Here is a 17,094-nt window from a genome sequence, read left to right as displayed (position 1 = left end):
TAAAGAAAAGTATATATTTTTTATTATTTTATGTATCGAAATGCAAATGGGGGAAAGGGGTAGCCTCCGTGGTATATGGAATAAGATCCTATTCGTTGGAAATAAAATGGAAAAAACCATTTTTCAATCTAAATTTTTATTTTGTTGCATCTTACTGTGCGTATAATATTTAAATAATGATTGTCCTCAAGAGATAATTCAATTAGTTGGAACCACACCTAATAAAGCGGATGTCACTAATTAAAATCTTTATCCCCCTCTTGTGCGAACATGTACAAAAAAAAAAAAAAATAAATAAATAAATTAAATTAAATTAAATAACGATTAACAATTCAACACATAACAACATATTTGCTATTATATCTATTAAATATAATATTGACCATAAAATAGTTATTTTCTATTTTTTTTTCTTTTATTTTTAAAGTATTCTCCATTTCACTTTTACTTTGATGTCTTGCGAAGCCAAATATCTCAGAAACAACTATATTTAATCCACTTATAAAAATAAAAATAAAAATAAAAATAATTATATTTAATCCACAACATGAGATATAAATAAGTAAAAAAAACATCATCATTATTATTAATATAATATCTAACACAAAATTACTATAATAAAAAGTCATTACCGTAAGCGGTAAGCCATCCATCCATCTATCCATCATCCATGAAAATACCAAAATACAAAATCCATCCATGTGCATACGTACACGGGTCTACGGTCTACCATCGAACCATTGGCTCACCGCCACATAAGAGGGTAAAACCGTCTTTTCACGTTAACAACCACGGATAAAACCAAACTACTCTCTACTACCGAACAGTCATACGTTATTACTACTATGATTTCTATTCATGGGGTCAAAGGCTTTCCGTGAAGACAAAGACCTCCATTTATCTCCTTTATCGTAAAGTTTCTTTTCTGGGTACGAACTTCTCCTTATAATATTCTTCTCAAAGTGTTTATCTTTTTGATTTCTTTGAAGCAAAGATTCAACCTTTCTACAACTTATGTTATGGTATGGGTAAACTTTATGATTAATCCAAGTACTGTTGTTATTTGAGAATTCTATCGTGATATGAAGTTTATTGGATCCATCGACTATGATTTTTATCTGCTATAGTTTAAGCTTTGATCTGGGCATAAGCTTGTGCTTCTCAACAAATCTTATTTAAGTACTTTGCAGTGATTGTCTTGTTTATGTTTTGAGCTCGAGGGAGTAATTTTTTTTGGTTAATTTTCAGATTTGAATGGTAGATTTGAATGGGTTCAGATTTGTGTGCGTATTTATGTTCCTTAAACATTGTTGCCTATCTTAAGGTTTTGTATTTTGGTTTGTAATTAGGGACCATGGTAAGTTTTCGGTTCCTTGTGGTGTAATTAGGAGAAGATAAAGTTTTTGAATTTTTTAATTCGATGTGATCTGATAGTGCAAGAAGATTATTAGGGTCATGAAAGGGGCAATAGGAACAATGGTGGAATTGTGAAGTTATGCACAAAAGGATTTTTTTGTGCAGATTGGCTTAGAAGTAGAACGGGGAAAAGGGGTTTTGTAGCTGACTGAAGGAGTTAGGATGATGCTTTTTGTAGCTGACTGAAGGGGTGTTTGCAGCATTGAAATTTTTACAATGAGTTAGAATCTTTGAACAGAGTACCTCTATACGAATACAATGAACATTCCATCTCATAGAGCAATAGTGCTTTACAATCATTTAATTCTGCCATACTTGATCTGGTAAATGGGAAACTAGGATCCTATTTCACAGCTTAATCATCTTCTGCAAGTGACTCAAGTGCGGATAAATAGCCTCCCCCCTTCCCTTTATATCTCATAGAAAGAAAAAAAAAGTGTGGATAAAGGTTATATATCAAAAGATAAAACATCTATACACCATCTTTGTGGTTATTATGAAAGAAATATTTGTCTGTCACTCTATCAATATATAGTCCTACTCAGAAATTGTTGCAAATGGTGCAGTGCTAATTATTGTATGCTGATTTTGAAGTTATTGTTGGGAGATTGTTTATCCATTACATTCTCCTTTCTTATTCTGTTCTGATTTAACTGTCTTGTGGAACATAAAGTTATAGCTTCATGGATGATGCTCTTGGAAAGTTAAAGGTTATCCCGGATCACTTTAAAGCTTCAACAACAAGTGTGGATTCTCATCAAAACAGAACTTCATCTGTTTCACAACAATCTGATAATTCTTGGAGGTATTTTATTTTGTTGGAAAAAATATTAGAAACTGTTTTTGATTAGTAATAAAAAATATATATATATATATATTAGAAACTAAACAAAGAACTTTGAGATTTTTAGTTCATAATGATTTAGTCTTATCTATCTGGTTTAGCATAGGTCTCATAGCTGGACTCGAAAAAAATTAAGGAGTGCTGCATTCATGTTGAATTTGTTTACTTTCAAAGGGATGGCATGGGGTTCAAGCACCAATGGTCAGGAAAAGGTTGATTGAACAGATTTTTAGCTGTTGCAAGTTTATAAAGGTGAATTTTCCATGTTTCCTTACCATCGCAGTTTTTCTGATTGCAGGTTGAGCTATCTGCAGCAGAAGTAGAGTCACTTAGATCAGAACTTGCTGATGTAGAAGAGAGGGAAGCTCACTTGAAAGCTCAGTAAGGACGACTTCATACCTGAGTTTGAAACTATGATCTTCCTTTTTGCTAAGAAATAAGTATGTATATTGCTACTTGGCCTTGTCTTGGGTGATAAACTAGTGGATAGGGGTTAGGAGAAGTCTTTAGGTTCTAATGTTCCCTAGAAAATGGAATTTGTACGATTTGATTGACTCGTGCAATCTTACTTAACTTTTGCTTGGTCCTTGATTGTGTCACAACTAAAGAAGTCACAGTGACACAACCAAAACATAAAGTTATGGCCTTATGTGTTTGGGTTCTTTAGTTTTGGACTTTGAGTGATATGTATGTATGTGTAACAGCTTCTATCGGAAGCAATTCTTTCTTTTATTTCTTCTTCTAGTTTCTAGCTGTCAGCCTTTTTCTCAAAATAGACAATAGGGTTGCATTTTTCAGTAAAATATTTTGTATTTTTTGTATTGACGCTGAAATTTTTCTAACATATGCAGGTTGGAACATGTTGATGAAATCTTGCGGTCTGCTCGTCTGTCTGGTTATTTGTACATTCGAACCGTAGTGACCATTTTCACATCACAAATGTTACTTTGCATCTTTCCATAACGTACTATTTTGTCCACCTCACCATCTTAATTAACAATTGGCCTATTAATTTTATCAAACAGAGGTGGACGGCACTACCAGGAGAACCTCCCCCTTTAGATGATACTGATGTTGATGACTGGCTTCCTCGCTTTACTGTCCTTCATGGACTCTGTATATTCTTCTATTTTTTGTCCACAGGTTTTTATCGATATTCCATTTTTTCTTGACTTTTTGATTTATTGTTATGAAAGTAGCATCCAGGTTTCTTTGTTGTGCAGTTGTGCTTACAATATATCAGGGCAACTATACTTCTTGTGCAATGACTTCCTTTGCAAAATTTTATTTCATGAACTGGGTTAACCATTAAGATACTGTAGCATTGGAAAACCTCAGCGGTTAAAATATTATATATGGCATTGAAAACCTCCTTTTGTCAGAAAGATGTTTTTAATTTTCATAACTTGTTCAAAAGAAATTATGCTTGTATATAAATTACTTCAGCTCTCACTTGCTCCACTTATTTTGGTGATGCGTACGAAGAGTATCGTCTACCCTTATCTAAGTTCACTTAAAATTACTGATTTGTCTAAATTTGAGAGCAAAACGAACTTTCATTTATTAGATTTTTAGGGCTATCCGATATGATTAAACATGATAGATTTTGATCTAGGGAGTGAATAGCCTTGCATGGGACATCAATTTGGAGTTTGCAATGATTTTTTTGATAAGCAATAAATTTCATTGGAAATGCGCCTTCAGTGAGCTCAAAAATCAAATGCAGACTAAAATAGTAGATTGATGTCCAACCTTTATCCATTTGGTTGATAATTACAAAGAACTTTTATGCAGATCTGAGCCCTCAAGACTCCACCCTCCTATCTGACATTGTTGAAATAGGTCCTCTACCAAGCATTACACGAGAAGATGAGGAGACGCGATATGCCTTTTATGTCCTAACTCGTCAAGGACTGAGATATGAGTGCTCAAGTATTTCTAAGATTCAGGTATGTCAAGTAATTTCAGTAAGTCTGGTAATTTCTTGTTCGCTTTGCTGAGTTGAGTGTTATTTAGTATCATCTACAAGCCATTGTCCACAAAAATATATGTAAATGGTTTTGTGTTCTTAAAGTATTGTGTCCTTGTCTCCTTGAATCTATTGAAGTACTTGGATGATTATTTGGAAATATAAGTTTTAGAATGTGTTGACGGTGAATTAGCTTTGGAAAATTCATCTCCCTGGGTTCTGTTACAGTCTGTAGTTTTGATTGTCATGTCATTGTTTATCATTCTTCATGATAAAGTCCTAAGCCATGCGAGGGAGGGGGCATAGCATTTAATACTTCTTGTGTTACAAAACGTGTTTATATGTGATGCATATGCACAGGTCTGTCTACTTGCACCATTATTACATGTGTTGCATAACACCAATATGCTCAAACTATCATACGTGGATCTATTGATCCTTCATACATGTTTGTGCTTAGAGCTAACAATTTTTGATATGACCTATGAACTTGACACGAACACAACACACAATTAGTGAATTAGGGTTGAGAGATCTGACCCATTTAATTAAATCGGTTGGGTTAGGGTTGACTTATATAGTCTTATTATATACATGCCTCGACACAACCCAAAATAAACACACAACATTTATGATTGACAATTTTTTACTTCACCGCAAACCCAATACAAAATTAGCGGATTAGGGTTGAGGATTTGACTCCATTTAATTAAATGAGCTGCTTTAGGGTAGACCAACATAATTTTATACACATGTCTCGACACGACTTGAACCTAACATGCGAACACGAATTGACACCCCTAGAGTTGAGCATGCAGACATATTTATTTTGTCCTTTTGTTTCTTTTGATATGTATACATTGTCAAGTATGAATGTGATTGCTGTCACAATCTGAGTGTTGCGAAAAATTGGTTTTCTTTAATGTGGATAATCTGTTTTATGTAATTATTTGAAGTCCATGGAAATGGAATCGTACTTTCTAAGTGACCATGGAAAAACCCCTGATATTAATTCTCTTCGTTTGAATAGATATTGAATTATGAAGTACCTATCACATAGCGGGCATCTAGTGCATCCTGCAAATTTCACTCTGGTAATCATTTTGTTTTTTTTTTTCTAATTTGAATTTACTCCCCACACTCTTTTATCAGGTGGACTCTTGGTTGTCAGCATTACAAACGGACTGCAAATTGGGGTCTGGTACAACGGCTCCCAATGGTTCGACAGAGATGTGACTTCATCTATGCATTTGTAGCATGCAGTAAGCTGTACATAGCTAGAAATTAAATTCATACCTTGACTTCATACAAATCTAGATGTAATATGTCTGGAAATTTATTCATTACTTTTCTGTACATAAGATACATTTTACTTGAATAACAGACAATATTTTACTTTTGATTTCTGACACTTTTGTTTCACTAGTTATACAGACTCTTAACTGAAGTGAACTTGCATTCGCTAGAATCTGTACCGGGTTTCTTTGCCAAGTAATGAACTGTAAAGGTCTTCTGCACTAAATACACATTCAAAACATATTGTAAATGGCCTGAGGAATTGGTCTGTGAGTTGGTGATGGGATGTTATGTTTTCTCTTTAGTTTTCAAGAAGCACCTTGAGAAGAGATGCTTGGTTTCCTTTTGTTATTCTTTTGATATCTAAAGCAAATCAGATTGTGGGATAAAAGGGCTTCTCTAGAATCTTTTCTGATAAACGCTGCAAGTTGTCCACTATTTGATTATGGTTAATATTATTCCTTTGCACAGGAAAGGTCATGCAAGAACTTCTTGACCATAAGGCTGGCATAAATTATGCCATTCCAGAGGAGCAAGCTCTTCTGGGATTTTCCTTTTTGTCAGTGACCAAATAACTGTATAACCATAATGTCTCGACTTTTCCTTTCTCTTATGGAATAAAGAATGACTATGGCAACTTGATATGTTACCACTGGTGATGCACAAATAGCATAAACACCATTTCACCATCCCCCCTTGACCGACACCGAAGATAATATCACATTTGCAGAGAAAGACTGATGCAAAAGGCAAAATATTGGTTTATGGGGGTTATTAGAATTTAATTCTATGTTTTATTTAATTTTAAGCATGATTTGTATTCTAATGGAAGGAGATTTGATGGAATAAAATTAAGAGAAAGTTATTCTCTTTCTCTTCTCCCCTTTTCTCTCTCTCTCCCCAGCTTCTTCTCCCCCTTTCCCTAGCTTTTTCTCTCTTTTCTAGCTTCTCTCTCTCCTCTCTTTGCTTTTTAGCCCCATTTTTTCTCTGTATTTTGTGACTATTATTTGTCCTGCATCGGCTACCTTTTGGCAAATTGGAGAAACCAAGTTTGAAAGCAAGTAATGGTATAATTGAACAGAGTAAAATGACAAAATACATAGCTTGTTTTCAGCTCGATCCAACAAGGGAATCATTATAAACTATGGTTAATCTCAAGCTTAACAAACACGATGTAGTTTTTCAAGGTAAAGCTTTGTTTTTCTGATTTCCTTGTCTGTAAAGGTGGCAATCATATTTCTAGGGCGAAGTCTCATTCTACTTTCTAGAGCAAAAGTTTACGAGGTAATCCACTGGTCCACACTTTATATCTCTCCTGAATCACAAAGTATAGAGTGAGTTGCACAATGTTTCAAAATGGAAGGATCCGGATCCGGATCCAATTAACTAGCAATACAAACAGCCCCACGGATAGTAGATGTGGGGTTTATCTGTTTCAAACAGGTGAATCTTGTACTTTGGATTATTTAGGACAAGTGGGCTCTGCACTCTCCTTTATATAGCTATAGTAAATACAGGGTTCATCTGTCTCACGCAAGTGAACCCTGCACCCGAAAATTGTCCATATTGTATGCAACTAATTATGCTAATGAAAATATATATATATATATATATATACCGTCACAATCAATAGTTACTCAAGATTATTCTATTATAACAAACCGATCATTTTACAATATAATTCTCAAAATTCTGATAGCTATTTTCAAATAAAATATTTAAATTTTACTATCACAACCTTTAATTACATTTTATGATTGTAAGCAATTGAAAGTGTGAGAGAAAGAATTTGTATAATATTTCTCTAACCATAAACCTTTTTCTTTCTCATCCCCAAGGAAAAAATATAGGGTCTAAAAAAGGTCATAATTTTGTTCTTCGAAACTATTCCAAAGTATAAAAAATTGCAATCATAAAAAAGTAATTAAAGGGTAAAGGCAAGGAATAGGTGCTTTTTGTCTATGAATAGAAAGAAGCTTCCTAATTGTCTTTCTATTGACAACACAGCCAAAAGGGAGAAGTTTCCTCCACGAGGATATGGCTTACATAGTTACATCTAGTTATACATAAATGACTCATTATCTCCCGTTAAAAATTTAAACGATCAAAATTTCATAGTCAACAATCAAATACACACACCCAAGGGTGGTAGACTAGTAGTTCAATGGTCTTAGGGAAATCTTCATGAGGTTGGACATACACTAGGGCATGAGTTTGACTCCCGCAATGAAAATCTCTTAGTCTATTAGTGTTAGCCACCTTGAATCTCATTGATGCCTTACTACGGCGGGTATTAAACTATGGTCCGGTCGGTCTTGAAGGAGCGCCTGCGATTCCCACCGTCTAGGCCCCTCCTGAGCGGTACCTCACGGGTTAGTGCTACTATGGTCACGCCCAAGTACGATAGCTACAATTGGCCTCCCCCTCCAACCTTTTTAATTAAAAAAAAAAAAAAAAAAAACAATCAAATACGCCGCTTGTTTTCAAGAGGGGAGAGGAGAAGCATTTTCATATAAGAAATATTATGCACACTCCTATTCTTATACTTTTAAGTACACATTCTTTAACATGACAATAAAAATTATCATTAAATTTTAAATCGATCATTATTAAATTTTGAATCAAATGTTGATTTTTCTTTTCATAATTTCATGCAAATTGAATAGGTTGGGTGCTCCTCTTCCTCCGGTGACAGCCTCTGCCACACTCTCACTCACTCGTTGCTCAATAGCCCAAAACTCCAATGCAAAACCTCAACCACCCCCAAAGAAAAACAATTGTTACAATTCAAACTCTCCAATAATCTTCTATCCCCCAACTCTATCTCTCTCTCTAGCTTCTCACTACTCAACAAAGTCTTAAGTCTCTCCAAAGTAATGCATCTTTTTTCTCAACAGCACCAGTTTTGCTTGGGTCACTGATGATTTCATTTGTGTAAAATGCTATTATGAAAATCTTTATGCTCCAAATTCAAATTCTTCGATTGCATTAATGATTTAAATTAACTTTTATAAATTTAATAGTATATATGTTTTTATATTATTTTAAAATTTTAAATAATGTGGCATCAATATTTTATCACTTTTAAAAGGACAATACTAAGTACTCTTTTGGTGTTGTCCTAGTCCTACGTAGATATTATTTTATAAAAACTAAAAAAGAAAGTTGCGCTTATTTCTCACTAAATATTTATAAAATAATATCACATAGGAGTAGGAGGACACCAGGAGAACACAATATTATAACATATATTAAATACTGAAGTATTAAATATTATTAAATGAATAAATATGATAAATATGGAAAGTTACCTATAAATTAACCGGGCCCAAAAAAATCCGTTTAGGTACAGTTTCGGACTTTCGGGTAGGGGTTTGACCTGACCATCAAAAAAGGAAACCCAATCTCCATCTCACACATCATCGTCCTCTCTCTCTCTCTCGTTTTCACTCGCTCCTCATTTCTCTTATCATTTCAGCGTCGCACTTACACTCCAGAGCTCCAAGTTATTCTACAGCTACCGAAAATGCCCTCCCAGATTCTCCGATCTGTTTCCAGAGCCACCAGGTCGCTCCTCTCCGCCTCTAAGGGCTCCCGTTTCTACTCCGGTAAAATTTCTCAGCTTCACAGCCCGTTTCCATTTCTTTTTTTTTTTTTTTTTGGCACATTACTCTCCATGAATTTCGGAGCTGAATCTCCGATTTGTGAATCCGTTATCGGTCTATGCCGGAGTTTTACGTGTGATAGGAATCCCTCTAATAACGACAATAAAAGTGAGTGGTTGATGTAACGTTGTGTAGTCCGAACACGTAGGTTGTTCCAATGTCTAATCGCAGGGCCAAATCTATATCTCGTTAGGAGAAAGGAAGTAGACCCAGTAAATTAATTTTTTATAAAGTCGTTAAGAAAAAGTTGACTCAAACGTTTTATGTGTTTTTATGGATGATCATCATCATTTCGCGAGATTTTTTTATTTTTTTTATTTTTTTCAGGAATTGATTCCATGAAAATAAATAGGTATAGTGGCTTAAAATAATAATATTTAGAAGAAAAAAAAAAGGAAAAAAAAAGTAGTGCTTTTGAAGAGTGCTTTTGATAGTCTTTGTCTTTGATGTTGAAGTTCCTGGAAGTACGTGACTGCTTTTTTCTTTTTAAGATATTTTTAATTTTGACGTATTTGTGTGTGCAAGATTTCTCTTTGACGATACTGAGTTGTTGTTGTTGTATTGGCAGAGGGGCGAGCCGTAGCAGCTGTGGCGGCAGTGTCGTTGAGAGGAACGGTGCCGTTTCTAGCTTCGAATTTTGGCAAGGCCGGTTCTGAGAATGCGACTAGAGGATGGATTTCAGGAGCCCTTGCTGTTTCTGCAGCAGGTTCGGACAACGATACCCGTCTTTTTTCTGATTTTCAATGCCTTTGTTTGTGGATAGTGGAACTTTCGTTTGGGTATAATCCCTTTTGAATTGATTTAAGAATGTGACTGCATACATGTGTGTTTGCATATACGTATACTTGAAGGTATAATGAAAATAATTTCGATGTGGGATTTGGGTTGCTTTGTTAGTGGATAATTGACGATTGTATATTTCGTGGGATTGAAACGAAACCCATCCTTTTCTGGTTTTTGACCCTTTAGTGATACTTTTAATTGATTATGATCAATCCCTTGTACATGTATGTGTTTGTGTATGCGTATTTGTTTGAAAGTATAATGATGGTACTTCTTTTTGGATTTGGGTTGTTTTGTTAGTGGATAATTGACAACTGTATTTTTCATGGGAGTAAAACATATAATGGCTTAAATGTAGAAGCTATGAGCAGAGGATCAGTGTTTATAAGTTCGTATATTTGTTTGAAGGTATAGTAATGTTAGGACTTCGACCGTTTTGTTAGTGGATAATTGACAATTTTACTTTTCATGAGAGTAAAAGGAAATGATGGCTTAGATTTAAAAGGTGTGACCAGAGGCTCTGTCTTTGTAAGTTGGAGTGGAAGGAAGAGGAGCCTCGTCTCTTGCTTAAGTTTAGCATTGTGGCTTCTGGGACCTCTTCTAGAATGATTTACCATGCTTGAGCATGGTAACGGGTGGAAATCGTAAGCTTGGAGGTAGTCTAGACTTGACTACCTTCCTGAATTTCCCAACATTATACCTGTATCCCCTCACTATGATCATTTGTCAGATACAATTGTTTGTACTTTTGCATCGATCAAATTTCATGCTCATCCTTCTATGGACTCTCTCTCTCTCTCTCTCTCTCTCATGCACGCACACATACTGGCATGCATGCTTAAACATTTCTTTATTCTTATGTGGAATCTTGAGAGAATGTCCAACAAGAGTTATGGGTCACTTTTACTACTACATCATTATCTTACAGCCACTAAACTTTGTATAGTGGTACTACTATTACATATCAGTTATATATCAATGACTGGTTAAGATTTGAGCAATTGAAGATTTAAGGGGAGTATCTGGTAGGGGCACCAATCACAAGCCACTGATTGCGTGTGTATTGATGTTGGTGTCAGAGGATGGTCCAAGACTCCAACCCATGACTTTGTGGTTGGGTGACTGAGAGCTTGAGATATCATTATGGGCACTTTTGCTATTTTTGCATTTTATTTGTTTTGTTGTTTTTTTTACGGACTGTTTATGTTATTTTTTTAGCTTTTGGCTTTATGTTACTTTAGTGGACAGTCATCTCAAGTATCACTAGGATTAAGGGTTGGGGTTTAATCTCTAGTCTATTTAAGCATAATTCTGTGTTGTGATAATTAGCTTTGGGTGAATTAAAATTTGATCGACTGTTTGCTGTCTTCTCCCTTGTTTCTTCTCTCTTGTTGCATTTTTTTTCTCTCTCTTCTATACTTTGCTTCTTCTCTCTCTTCAACTTTTCTTCTCAATTTCTTGTTGTCCCGCGTCAGTATCTCTTATGATAACATGTCTTTGTGTTCTTTTGGTTGCATGATCTTGTGTTTAGTTTTTCCCTTTTTCTCTCTTTTCCAATTTCTGTTCATAAATTTTCCTTTGTTGTTTTTCTTTTCTTTATATTGTAGCTTACATGCTCCAGGAGCAGGAGGCACATGCTGCAGAGGTGCTCCACTAACCATTTTATTTCTTATCTATTTCACGGTTACCCCTACTCTGTAATTCCTTTATTTTTCACTGCGCTCATTGAAAAATTATGTGAATTTTCTTCTCTATTCAGATGGAGCGCACTTTCATTGCGATTAAGCCTGATGGAGTGCAAAGAGGGCTGGTATGATACCATTAGACTTGTTGCATCATTTTTTCAGTAACCTGTTCGGATTGCATAAAAAGAATTTTGCCTTTTGTAAGGAAACATGTTGATGATGGTTTCTATATCTCTACACCCTATCTCTCTTTCTTTGCCTGCCCCAACTTCCCTCCACCCCCCTCCACTTGTTGAGTTGTTGTGTTGGTCTTTTTAAGATGGGGGCTGGATATGTATCTCATCTGGGACATATTATTGTATTCCAGATTGCAGAAATCGTATCTCGTTTTGAGCGGAAAGGCTTTAAGCTCGTGGCAATTAAAATAGTAGTTCCTTCAAAGGGATTTGCGGAGAAGCATTATCACGATCTGAAGGAAAGACCTTTCTTCAATGGCCTGTGCGACTTCCTTAGCTCTGGCCCTGTTATTGCAATGGTTAGAAGAACTATAACTGTCATCTTAATAAGTACAACAACTTTGAGTTGCTGAACTCCGATTCTTCTGACCCGCTCTACAGGTCTGGGAAGGCGAGGGAGTGATCAAGTATGGTCGAAAGCTGATTGGAGCTACAGATCCACAGAAATCTGAACCTGGAACCATCAGAGGTGATCTTGCTGTTGTAGTTGGAAGGTACTGGTTTGAACGATTCACAGTTTTTGGTGTCTCCAATTTCACTATTTAGTCTTTCCACTTCTGAATATTCCATTTAAGTTACTAGGTCTTACTTTAAAGTAGCAAAGTATCAACCACTGAAGGTGGTGGTCTAGTGACATCTGGCTTGTTGCTAGAGGGTAGGTTCCAAGGTCGAATCCCAAAATAAGAAACGCTTGAGATTATTGCCACACTGTCAGCCAGGTATTCATTAGTGTCTGGGTGGGGTTGAATCACTGTTTGGAAAGTGTCTATAGACCCCCTTGTGTAGGCTTGTCTAGGCCTCTATTATCATTGGTTCCTTGCGGATAAGTGCTACTTTACTCGCACCCAAATAGGAAAGCCACTCTAAGGGGGTGTTTGTCAAACACCTTGGCACTATTCATTCTCCACCACACTATTCGCTTCATTTTTAAAAAAAAAAACATTCTCACTTTCATATCTAATCATTCACTTTTTTATATCACATCATTTACTTTTTATTACTATTCTAATAAAATAATCACTACAAAACAAAATTTTTTACTTTCCAATATCACTTTTTTATTTTTCCATACCAATTATTATTATTATTATTATTTTTTATTCATGAACAGTGTCCTGGAAAATGAACAGTGCTGGGGTGTTTAACAAACGCCCCCTAAATGCCTACTCCTACCCTTTTTAGTAGCAAAGTATCAAGGGCCTGCTGCAGTTCTTCTTTTGCTTGCCACATGTGTACAATGCTCATTACACTTTTGTCATGACTCAACTGTTGTTTGCCCTGCAGAAACATCATCCATGGGAGTGACGGTCCAGAGACTGCCAAAGATGAAATCAATTTGTGGTTCAAACCTGATGAGTTGGTTACTTACACAAGCAACGCAGAGAAGTGGGTCTATGGAGACAACTGATCATGAATTTTTTGCCTTTTTCTTTTCTTCTATTGAGTTAGGTTCCCCCAAGAATAGTGGGATTCGAAGCATAATTGATAAAGTCATAAAACAATAATGTTTTTTTTCTTGAGGTGAGTGATAGCACCGATTTGCTTCAGACAATTGGCAGATCTAAATTTTAGCAATAATTAGTTCCACCTCCTTTGATTGAACTCCAATGATCAAATAAAGTAGTTTTTCTTATGTGTTCGTATGCTAGTTAATGTGTGGACTTGATTAATTTTGCATGCATGCGATGCATCTAATTTGGCATCTTTGGATGAGGAATTTAGAGTTAACTTTTACGCATCTTACAAACTTGGCATGATAGTTCATAATTTACTCTTCACTTTTCCAATGGGTATAAGAGTTTAATCAGCTCGATCAAGTTTGCAAGGGACTTGTATAAAAGTTATAGCACACTAGAGTGGACTTCTCTCGAAGTCATATTTATTGTATTTAAAAATACACTTGAAAATCTCATGTTCTAAAAACATGTCAATTTGATAGACTAAGTTGGGGGACTTTCTTCTTATCTAAGTTGGAGGAAAGCCTTTACCATTAGCCCATACTTTCTTTCTTTTTTTCCTTAAAAAAGAAAAAGAAAAAAAAAAAATTAGATGAACAAACTTTACTATCGATTTCAATATTGAACTTAGTTTGAGGTTAAGCTCGAGTTAATAAATGAAATGAGATAAGCCAAGTTGAACTCAAGTTAATTAAATTTTTAAGAAACATGATAACAATTTTAATGGTAAATGATATTAAGTACTCTTTATGTATTGAAAAACAATGAATAGTAATTAAGTAGACCCTAAATAAGAAAGGGAATAAGCCTTTGCAAGGAAATAGAATAAAGTTGAATATAAAACGATAATCAAATCTCAAATCTCAAAATTCGCTTACAATCGATGAAACTTAAATGAGAAATACTTTTATAAGATAAACAAACTTAATTAATAAAAAATACATATTATTTTTTGACATATAAAAAATAAAAAAAAAAAACAAAAAAAAAAACAGAGGAGATCTGATCTAGTGACGTTTTCTAAAGGAACGTACCCGATAAACTGAGCTGATGTGCTCTGGGCTTGAGTGGGTATTGGCTTTTTTGCTCAGAAAAAGAAAGAAAAGAAGAAGAAAAAAAAATAAAAAAAAGATTGCAATATACTCCCATGGATAAGTACGCAGCAATGCTCCAAATATAGTAGTTGAGGATCTTGATAGAGAGTACTCTTCACTCTCATTGCCTTCTTCTTCTTCTTCCCCAGTAGCAATAGACGCAACCCTCTCAGAATCATCATCATCAGAGCACGCTTCTTCCCCAATGGCAGTAGCAGTAGAACCACTATAACTACCATCAGAATCTTCATCATCCAAATCAATATCTTTCTTCATCTTGCGTGTGGAAGTTGAAATCTTTCCAAGAACATACCAGTCGGCGCCTGTCCAGAGCTGTCGGACCCTGAGAAAAGATTTGTGGACGACGAATCCGACATCGGAGACTCCGAGGAGCCGAACCAAGAAGTTGTTGTCGGTTACACCCACCAAGATTTTTGCGGTTTTCCAAGAAAAGCTGTGACAGCACTCCACAATATCACCGGCGTTGAAGTTAGCGGCGCCCTCAAAAGGTGGCGGAAGAGGCCTAACGTCTCCTCTTGGAACTGTCTCCTCCACAAGTCCGTCGTGGCCGCCACCATACCTGACAGTGCACGTGTACGCAGTCGAGTTAATGACTTCTGCGCAAACCCACGCGCCGAGTACATCAACCACCTTCTTGCTCAGCACCTCCACTTCGCTACCTCTCGTGAGTCTCAACATGGCGGCGAACGATGGACTAGAAAAACCCGGAAAGAGAAAGAGAGAGGGAGAGAGTTTGATTAGTGGATGAAGAATATGTATGCTCGGTGTATATATATATATAAAAGGATTCGATCGTCTTCTTTTCTGTCTGGGTTTTCTAGTTCAACTCGAACCAGGTTTCATAGTTCATCTTAAAGACTTGGATGGTAGGTTGGATTCATAAGAATCATAACATGAGTTGTTTTCTTCTTCTTCTTCTTCTTCTTCTTCTTCTTCTTATCTTCGTAACTGTAATGGATAAAAAGTAATTAATCTCGTTATTTTTATTGGTAGCAATATATGGATCTAGTTAAAAAACACTCAAAAAGATAAAATTTTGAAAATTTTAGAAGATTGTCTCGTGCTTTTCTTTCTTTTTGAATGACAATAGGATAATGTTATACATCACGTCTTTATCCATAAGTATTCATTATATATGCTAACTCAATCAAGTAATGCGAAAAAAAAAAAAAATTATGTCAATGACTTTTAAAATTATTATTAAATTTGTGATTGATTGAACATTCATTTAAAATGAATGGTCTGTTTTAGCAATATATGGATCTAGTTAAAAAACACTCAAAAAGATAAAATTTTGAAAATTTAGAAGATTGTCTCGTGCTTTTCTTTCTTTTTGAATGACAATAGGATAATGTTATCCATAACTATTCATCATGCTCAATCAAGTAATGCTAAAAAAATTTATGTCACTTAAAAAATAATGTGGTTTTTAAATTCATTATTAAATTTGTGATTGATTGAAAGTTCATTCAAAATGAATAGTCTGTATTTAGTAATATAAACATTTAAAAAATTAAAAACAAAATATGTAAAGAGGTAGCTAGACCACCCCTTGAGGTGGTTAGCCACCATTACCATTTGAAGAGTGACCAACCATTTTTATCCTTTAATAGAATCAAGTATTCCAAAGGTAGGAGTGAGCAGCGTTTAGCATCTCCAACAACGCTATGGGTGTCAAAAATTACCGGGGAACCGAAACCGGAACCGGAATCAGGAAACCGAAAAATTAGAAACCGGAGAGCCGGTTCCGGTTCCAATTGCAAAAAAAACCAAAAACCGGGGACCTCAGTTCCGGTCACGGTTTTGACCACCCGATAAAAACTGTGGAATCGGAACCAAGTGCATTTATATATAATAATAATAATTTTTTTAATGTATATATATATATTAAACTAATATACAAAAGAGCCAATGCCTCTATAACAGTGATTTTTCTTTGATGGCGCCAAATTATTATTTTGCCCTTTGGTATTAAGCTCACCCAGTTTAATTAGTAATGAAATAATGAATTTGAATTAATTTGATCGGATTTTTAGGTATTTCATCTCACTTACTTTTTGTATGATGGTGTAGATTTACGGTTAATTAAGCCTTATTCTTTCTTTGTCATAAGTTAAATTAAGAATGTTGTTTGTGTCTTCTCATCATTTCTATTTTTGTTCTTTTTTTTTTTTTTTTTTTTGCTTTCTCTTCATCTTCTGAGAGCCTCCTCTCTCTCCTCATTTTTTCTTTGTCCATTTTCTTCTCTTCTCCCTCTTCTTCTCATCTTTCCTCCATTTCTCTTTCTTCCTCTCCACTTTTTGTATATGGTATGGATTTTTTTTGGTTAGTTTGCTTTTGTGTGCTTCATTTTTTTAAGATTTGCTTTTTGTGGTTAATAATTTTCTTGGTGAGTTTTGTTTTAGTGAGTTTGGCCGAATAGATTGACAGTTCTTCAAAGATAAATTTATCTTTCCTTTAAGCTTTGGGTATTTGTCAATTTGATATTAAGGTGATTAAATAGTTTTGAAATTAAATCTTATGATTTTTTCATGGGGTTTTAAAAAAAAAACAAAAAAAAAAACCAGTTAACGGACGGGGTAAAAACTAGAACAGGCCAGTAATTGGGACCCGGTTCCCGGTTCTGGT

The 17,094-nt window shown here is 35.1% G+C and overlaps 2 protein-coding genes across 6 annotated transcripts; both read left to right on the top strand.

Moving 5' to 3' along the window:
- Positions 1-840: 840 nt before the first annotated feature.
- LOC132173669 (uncharacterized) lies at positions 841-5,640 on the top strand. Of its 5 annotated transcripts, none has more exons than XM_088514165.1 (8): positions 841-929; positions 2,090-2,221; positions 2,367-2,472; positions 2,559-2,641; positions 3,112-3,175; positions 3,286-3,403; positions 4,055-4,209; positions 5,382-5,640. In XM_088514165.1, exons 2-8 carry the CDS (start codon positions 2,100-2,102, stop codon positions 5,463-5,465), a joined length of 732 nt encoding a protein of 243 aa, XP_088370291.1. In that variant the 5' UTR covers positions 841-929; positions 2,090-2,099; the 3' UTR covers positions 5,466-5,640. The 5 variants fall into 5 exon arrangements, with proteins under 5 accessions (XP_088370291.1, XP_088370292.1, XP_059441216.2 ...); XM_088514166.1 differs by having other exon boundaries at positions 852-929; positions 2,096-2,221; XM_059585233.2 differs by lacking the exon at positions 841-929 and adding an exon at positions 936-1,022.
- A 3,318-nt stretch (positions 5,641-8,958) lies between these two features.
- On the top strand, positions 8,959-13,533 carry LOC148586742 (Nucleoside diphosphate kinase family protein). The gene is made up of 7 exons (XM_088514168.1): positions 8,959-9,133; positions 9,759-9,896; positions 11,581-11,618; positions 11,733-11,783; positions 12,026-12,193; positions 12,276-12,388; positions 13,179-13,533. The coding sequence occupies exons 1-7, from the start codon at positions 9,052-9,054 to the stop codon at positions 13,300-13,302; spliced, it is 714 nt and encodes a 237-aa protein (XP_088370294.1). The 5' UTR covers positions 8,959-9,051; the 3' UTR covers positions 13,303-13,533.
- The last annotated feature ends 3,561 nt before the right edge of the window (positions 13,534-17,094 follow it).

The sequence above is a fragment of the Corylus avellana genome, chromosome 3 (assembly GCF_965113065.1).
Source record: "Corylus avellana chromosome 3, dhCorAvel1.hap1.2, whole genome shotgun sequence".
NCBI lineage: Eukaryota > Viridiplantae > Streptophyta > Magnoliopsida > Fagales > Betulaceae > Corylus > Corylus avellana.
Note: the sequence above shows the minus strand (reverse complement) of the source record. Positions and strands in the feature narration are given on the sequence as shown.

Bases quoted from the DNA above. Each gene is read 5' to 3' on its own strand.
- LOC148586742 (XM_088514168.1), top strand. From the start codon at position 9,052: ATGCCCTCCCAGATTCTCCGATCTGTTTCCAGAGCCACCAGGTCGCTC. The intron at 11,619-11,732 runs GTGCTCCACTAA...TTCTCTATTCAG, and splicing joins AGGAGGCACATGCTGCAGAG to ATGGAGCGCACTTTCATTGC. The intron at 12,194-12,275 runs GTTAGAAGAACT...CCCGCTCTACAG, and splicing joins CTGGCCCTGTTATTGCAATG to GTCTGGGAAGGCGAGGGAGT.
- LOC132173669 (XM_059585233.2), top strand. The intron at 2,473-2,558 runs GTTGATTGAACA...TTCTGATTGCAG, and splicing joins GCACCAATGGTCAGGAAAAG to GTTGAGCTATCTGCAGCAGA. The intron at 3,404-4,054 runs GTTTTTATCGAT...ACTTTTATGCAG, and splicing joins CTTCTATTTTTTGTCCACAG to ATCTGAGCCCTCAAGACTCC.